At 43.8% G+C, this 7,500-nt stretch overlaps 2 protein-coding genes across 2 annotated transcripts in view; one reads left to right on the forward strand and one right to left on the reverse strand.

Moving 5' to 3' along the window:
* Nucleotides 1–4,652, forward strand: part of kin (Kin17 DNA and RNA binding protein) — a 22,188-nt gene extending 17,536 nt beyond the window's left edge. The window contains exons 10-12 of the mRNA XM_084326343.1: nt 470–569; nt 744–844; nt 4,308–4,652. Of these exons, the coding sequence (XP_084182469.1) occupies nt 470–569; nt 744–844; nt 4,308–4,370 (264 nt within the window). The 3' untranslated portion in view covers nt 4,371–4,652. The remainder of the gene's footprint in view (nt 1–469; nt 570–743; nt 845–4,307) is intronic.
* Nucleotides 4,653–5,410: 758 nt separating this feature from the next.
* Nucleotides 5,411–7,500, reverse strand: part of itih2 (inter-alpha-trypsin inhibitor heavy chain 2) — a gene marked incomplete at both ends in the record, with an annotated part of 56,214 nt that continues 54,124 nt past the window's right edge. The window contains 2 exon segments of the mRNA XM_084325900.1: nt 5,411–5,558; nt 7,405–7,500. The exon segment at nt 7,405–7,500 is cut by the window's right edge and continues 16 nt beyond it. Coding sequence (XP_084182026.1) covers nt 5,411–5,558; nt 7,405–7,500 — 244 coding nt within the window.

The raw sequence follows: 7,500 nt of genomic DNA on the forward strand, positions 1-7,500 counted from the left end.
ACAGTATGGTAGTAGTCATACTGGCCAGCAGCGTAACTAGTAAGAGTGGGATATGTACAGGTATAGATATAGTAAAGGACAGGTATGTATGCGGTGAGAATAAATATATGTATATATGGTATATACAACATTATTGTACTGTACATGCTATCATATAGAGCTATGGGTTATATTATGCAGGTGTACAAGCAAGTATGTAGAGGGGTTATATGCAAGTATATTCAGACAAATGTGTATATATAACGGTAAATATGAATGTAAATATGCGGTATATACAGCACTGTTGTACATGCTGCTGTACAGACGTAGAGGTGGGTAGACGGTGAAAGCAGTAGGTACTGTAGGTATGAATTGAGTGGGGAATCGATGTAAGTCTATGGAATCCCCACAAAGCATGACACCGTGGCTGAGAGGGAGGGAGAGAGAGGGAGTCGGACCGACAGCTGTGCCGTCTTGTGTCTTCCTGCAGGAAGTGAGGGACAAATACACGGCCGTGGTGCGGCTGATGGACTCCGGGGACAAACTGAAACTGGACCAGAGTCACCTGGAGACCGTCATCCCCGCCCCAGGTAACCCCCCATCACTGTGGTTCTGCTGCACAGCACACACAACCGCTTCTGGTCCCAATACATCCCTCTGTCTAATAATAACGTCCTATAAACTCCTCTTCAAGATGTAACCCGTGACCACGCTCTCCCTCCCCCCCCCCCCCCTGTCTGTCCCCCCCCCCCTGTGCTCCGCAGGCAAGCGGGTCCTCATTCTGAACGGCCAGCACCGAGACACGGAGGCCCTGCTGGAGAAGATCGACGAGAGGAAGTTCAGCGCTACGCTCACGCTGGACTCGGTGAGCGACGGCCATGTGCAGGATACAGATGTACAGGATGGGACCAGATGTACAGGATACAGATGTACAGGATGGGACCAGATGTACAGGATACAGATGTACAGGATACAGATGTGCAGGATAGGACTAGATATACAGGATACAGATGTAAAGGATAGGACTAGATGTACAGGATAGGACCAGATGTACAGGATAGGACCAGATGTACAGGATAGGACCAGATGTAGAGGATAGGACCAGATGTAGAGGATAGGACCAGATGTACAGGATACAGATGTACAGGATACAGATGTACAGGATACAGATGTACAGGATACAGATGTACAGGATACAGATGTACAGGATACAGATGTACAGGATAGGACTAGATGTACAGGATACAGATGTACAGGAGAGGACTAGATGTACAGGATAGGACCAGATGTAGAGGATAGGACCAGATGTACAGGATAGGACCAGATGTACAGGATAGGACTAGATGTACAGGATAGGACCAGATGTAGAGGATAGGACCAGATGTAGAGGATAGGACCAGATGTAGAGGATAGGACTAGATGTACAGGATAGGACTAGATGTACAGGATAGGACCAGATGTACAGGATAGGACTAGATGTACAGGATAGGACCAGATGTAGAGGATAGGACCAGATGTAGAGGATAGGACTAGATGTACAGGATAGGACCAGATGTAGAGGATAGGACTAGATGTACAGGATAGGACCAGATGTAGAGGATAGGACCAGATGTAGAGGATAGGACCAGATGTAGAGGATAGGACTAGATGTAGAGGATAGGACCAGATGTAGAGGATAGGACCAGATGTAGAGGATAGGACCAGATGTACAGGATAGGACTAGATGTAGAGGATAGGACCAGATAGGACCCCCCCCCCCCCCCCCCCAAAAATCAAATCAAAACATCGCCGCGCTACCAACCGGTTAACCCTTTTCACTGCGACAATACACAGAAGGTTAACCCTTTCACGACCGTCGGTTGTGTGATAATAAAGGGTTAACCCTCCGTCGTGTGGCAGTGAAAGGGTTAACAGTTATACAGTAAAGTACTGCACCTTTATTTTTTACAAGCAAGAACAAGAGCTAAGAATAAATGTAAAGTACACACTAAAGAATTAAAACAAATAAACAACTTAGCTAACACACAATAATAATAATAATAATAATAATAATAATAATAATAATAATAATAATAATAATAATAATAATAATAATAATAATAATAATAACAATAACAAACAATAAAAGAATGTGCAAATTTGCTTTCAAAGAAAATTAAGAAGAAAGAAAGACTGTGAACACCTAAAGCTGAGGCTCAGATCGACCGACCGTTTTAGATTTTTGGCTCATTTCCCCTTATGTTAGAATATGTTTTATGTAAAAATAATGGTTGCAGATATAGAGGGCGCCAAAACTGCGCAGAGCAAAACAAATAAAAATAAATAAAAATTAAAAATAAACTTTTTTTTATTTTATTTTCTTTTACACCCCAAAAGTTGGTAGGGCCACGGCCCTACTGGCCATACCGGTTCCGCGGTCCATGCTTTACAAAGGATAGGACCAGATGTAAAGGATAGGACCAGATGTAGAGGATAGGACCAGATGTAAAGGATAGGACCAGATGTAGAGGATAGGACCAGATGTAAAGGATAGGACCAGATGTACAGGATAGGACCAGATGTAGAGGATAGGACCAGATGTAGAGGATAGGACCAGATGTAGAGGATAGGACCAGATGTAAAGGAGAGGACCAGATGTACAGGACAGGACCAGACATACAGGACAGGACCAGATGGAAGCAGACAGTCGCAGCCTTATGTTCCACAGGGAACGAAGAGCAAGAACATCCAATAGACGACGCATTCGCTCCAGCGCTCCGCTGCTCCGTGCACCTTCAACTTGCAGTCTCCCAGGAACAACGCCCCAGATATGGTTAGCGGCAATGTTAGCAACGTTAGCGCTTCACACAGCCGGCATTCATCTTTTTATATTGCAAGTACCGGTAAACAAATGGTTTATTCTTAGAAGCAAGACCCTCCATCTCCAGTTCATCCCTCCTCCACCTCCTATTAAATAAATCCCCTTTCACGTCTTGGCCTGGAATGAGCTGAGCAACAAAGAGAGTTGATGAATGTCACCGGTGACTTGTGGCAAAAGGGGTTTACATCCCTTGGCAAACAGTCGTCTCGTTCCTTAGGTACCAGCTAAGCAAAGTTGTGGCAAATCAGAAAGGCTTCTGAATATTCCTTTTGTTTCAAGTTTCAAGTTTCAAGTTTCTTTAATAGTTGTCTTACAGAAGTACAGAATACTTTTATACAAAATGCTTCTTACTGTTACGCTCCAGAGACTGTGCAAGACAAGATAAGTATGAAATAAAATAACATAGTATAGCATGTAAATTAGAAGTAAAAAAATTAGGTCACAGTGTTCAATATAGACATATGTACAATGTTCGATGCAGAGTAGACGTAACCGATGCAGAGTAGACGTTTTTTTTTAACACGTTTGTTGCGACAACTGGGTTATATAACAAGGACCCCTAGATGTCTATTAGGGCTGCCTGGGCAATTAATCGAGTTTCAATTTCAATTATGATTTTGGCTTCCCCACGATCATGAAAACAAGATAATCGATTGATTACCGTGCCGCGTGCCGCGTTGCTCTCACATTTTGTCGTGTGTTGTAAATGCAGCGCACCGTTCTTCTTTCACAGCGAAATTCAGTCGTCACATGACGTAAAGTAATCGTGTTTAATAGTCATGATTTCGATGTCAATCAAAATAATCGTGATTATGATTTTTGTCATCAAGCAGCCCATTATTATGTGTTTGTGTTGTTTGTTTGATAGTTTATTTGGTAGGGACAACACATGTTAATGAACATCAAGTACAGAATACAAAATGTAGACATGCAGGGTTGTAGCAAGAGCTAATTTACACCCGTAGTCCCTAAACAGGAGACATGAAAAACTCTTTCAATAAATAAATAGCCTGCTTAAGGTAAAGGCATTGTGACAATCAATGATAAAAACAACAATAAAACAAGTTACATTACTAAATTAGATTAAAAATGATCACAGTTCTGGTTTGCCTTAAGATGCAGTTTAAGATGGGTCTTGAACATGGAGTATGTGGGGCACTCTCTAATCACAACTGGTGGGCTATTCCAGTAGTTACCACCTTTAACAGAGAACACAGTTTTTGCAAAGGTAGTATACCGAAAAGGCACCTTACAGTCCCCTCTACTGATGGCCCTGGTGGTAATGCCAGTGTCTGCTTTCTGTTGGATGAACTCATTCAATGGGGGGGAGGGGCAAGTCCATGCAGAACCTTGTACATGAAGCAAGTATATTTAAAAACTTGGAAATTCGCTAAACTTAGCATGTTATGTTTTTCTAAGATATTACAGTGATGAAATTAATTGTGTTATGTGTTTGTGTCGTCTCCAGGGTCGGGCGAAGGGGAAGACGGTCGACGGGGTCGCGTACGAGGACTTCTCTAAACTGGCCTGACGCTGCAGCGACCCGCCCCCCTTCAAATCAAGAGCCTATTGGCCGAGAAACTCTACTATGTCAGAGCAACTCCCCCAAGGACACCCTCCCCCCCCCCCCCCCCCCCCCACACACAGCTGTACATACATATCCCATAATGCATTTGATGTGGACCTACAACTATCGGTATACATGCACAGGGAGTCAATGAGAACAGGCTGTTTGTTTGTTTTTTCAGTTTTTATTTTTGTATTAGTATCCAAGATGTTCTTTGACAATTTAAGATATATTATTACTCTTGAATAAAATACAGCAAATGTAACGTGGGTGTTGTTTCTTGGAGAGGAGAAATGCCTGAAAAACACTTTAATCATGATATAATTTAAAAGGGAAGTAAAAATGAAATCAGAACATACTGTATAGAATTAGATTGTTTATTTAAAGTAGCACACAAAGCATACAGCTTTTATTGCATAGCCCAATAACACGTTGACATCTTGTCTATTATGACCATTTTCATATCGGGGCGATTTTTACTCTTTTCTCTTTTCTCCTTTTTAATGGTTGTAGCGTTTCGCCGGCTAGTCCTTGACCCAGAAAACTGATCACGTGTTGCAGGTTAATTTGTACCTTGTTTCAGTGGAATATTACTTAATACAGCAGCTAAAACCTATATATACAGGGTTCCCACAGACAGTGCACAATTAAATTCAAGTACTTTCCTAAGCACTATTTTTCATTTTAAAAGAATACAATTCACTTTTAAAAATGCTGTTTTTTATAGGAAAAAAAGTGGGTCCATTAGTTACACTTTAAATAAAAAAAATCAATTTCTTGATTCTGAACAATTGTATCATGGATGAACAAAACGTTCAATGCGACTGGTTGATTTGAATTTCAAGGACTTTTTAAGCACCTTGTATAAAAAAAATATGGGCTGTTTCCAAGGAATTCCAGGCCTTGACTTTTTTTGTCAAAAATCAAGCACGTCGTCAAGGACCTTGTTGAACCCTGTTTATGCCCGTCCCCCCTGGGTGGCGTGAGCCTGGTCCATGGGCCGCTCAGAGAGTCTGCATGAAGCTGGTGAGTTCCGGGACGATGTAGTTGCTGTAATGGCCGTCGATGAAGCCCTTCCCGCTGTTGTGTACGAACCAGCAGTAGACGTCCGAGCCCAGCTTCACTTCCTGTCTGTAGTCCTTCTGCCAACCCCTGACGCACAGAGACACACGAAGACACACTTAGCGCGGTATCTCCACCACAAATGTTTCTTTAACCCTTATACCGGTTAAACCCGGTTACAGTCGGTATAGTGTGATAGTAAAGGGTTAACCTTCTGTAGTGTGGCAGTGAAAGGGTTATAACCTGCTGTTGTGTGGCAGTGAAAGGGTTAACCTTCCGTGTTTTGTCGCAGTGAAAGGGTCAACTGTTTGGTAGTCCGGCAGTGAAAGGGTTAAAAAAAATGCATTGTATGTGTCTCTGTGTGTTGGCGTGACATGATGGGACGCCTATTGCTTATTAACAGCGGAGCAGTGCTGCCGTTGCTTCCGCGTTTTCCCTGATTGGCTGCGACACGCCCCGCGGCAGGCGCGGCAACCGCAGAGCGGAGCGGCAGAGCTTGCGGCATTATGTAGCCCTAATCCGCCATGATTTTCATTCGAAGCTCAGCTCACCTGGCAGCGCAGCGGTCCTGCGGTCCGTTGTTGACAAATTCGAATCCCATCAAATTTTTTTTTTAACGTGTATTCTTTCGCCGGTTAAGGTTAGGCATGGTTAAGGTTAAGGTTAGGCATTCTTTCGGAGTTGGTTAAGGTTAGAAGGGTTAAGTTTAGAGTTTGTCTTAGAGAATGGCAATATTCTTTCTATGGTTAAGGTTAAGGTTAGGCATGGTTAAGGTTAAGGTTAGGCATTGTTTCGGAGTTGGTTAAGGTTAGAACGGTTAAGTTTAGGCATTGTTAAGGAGCTGGTTAAGGTTAGCGTTTGTCTTAGAGAATGGCAATAGACAGCCTATTTCCGCACTGCCGCTCTCTCGCGCTGCCGCGGTCACATGGTCAAATTGTCACATTCTTGCACTCCTCCGCTGTTAGAAAGCAACACGCTGATGGGAGGGTTCAGAATCTCCTTAAAGGGGCACTGCACTGAAAAACTATTCAGATCTATTCCGTTTGCACACAATCTCACGTATCCCAAAACTGTGAACTTGCGTTAATTACACTATAGCTCACTAGCTGTTTGAGCAGTGATTAACACACCACAAGGATTCCGTGTCCTCCAATGACATCACTGGAGGACATATTCAAACTCGTTGACTCATGTATATAACTGCCAAACTAAATGAATGTGTGCAAAACTGGGAGGTTATGTGTGCAAAATAAATCTGCATAATTTTTTGGGGTGAAGTGCTCCTTTAAGAGATGTATTTATTTTAGCACCAGTGTTACGGCAAGGGTTCATTTCAGGCTACGGTAAGGGTTGGTAGTTTCAGGCTACGGTAAGGGTGTGGTGAGTCACATGGAGGTGATGGTTAAGGTAGGTTCAAGTTAAGAAGGTGTTTGTCTCAAGGGCGGCTACGTGGCGTAGTGGGCAAGGCGCTCGCCACGAATGACGGAGACGCTGGGCTTGCCTGTTCGATCCCAGCGCTCCACATTGCTTTCAGTTTAGCTGGTCGTTCATACTAATACACATTGGCAGTATTAAGGGGTGGGAAACTGATGGGTGGGGATCGGGCGTTGTGGACAGCGACTCCTACAGGTCGGTTGGTGCGCCTGCGCAGTAGAATCAGGAAGTGTCGGGGGCAGCGTGAGCCTCCCACGCGTTACTCCTCGCCACTGAGAGATCGAGCTGCGCAGGTGAAAAGATGCGACTGCTGTTACCTCAAGTACCGGAGGGGACTCGTGCTATGTATGACTTAGTCCACATTGCAGCCGGCTTGTGGGAGGCAAGAAACAGCGTCCGTGACAGAGGAGGGTTGAATTGGATGATACGAAATTGGGATGGGAGAAAATATAGAAAATGGGAGAAAAAGTGGATAAAAAAAAAAAAAATTTGTTTGTCTCACCTGGTGACGGTCAGCTTGTTGCCCTTCACATCCATGGTCGCCTGCTTCTTCAGAGGATCGGCTCCTTGCCGCATGTTCGAAACGCTCACCTCGGGC

This window comes from Notolepis coatsorum (genome assembly GCF_963971535.1).
Source record: "Notolepis coatsorum genome assembly, chromosome: 12".
In the NCBI taxonomy this organism is placed as follows: domain Eukaryota; kingdom Metazoa; phylum Chordata; class Actinopteri; order Aulopiformes; family Paralepididae; genus Notolepis; species Notolepis coatsorum.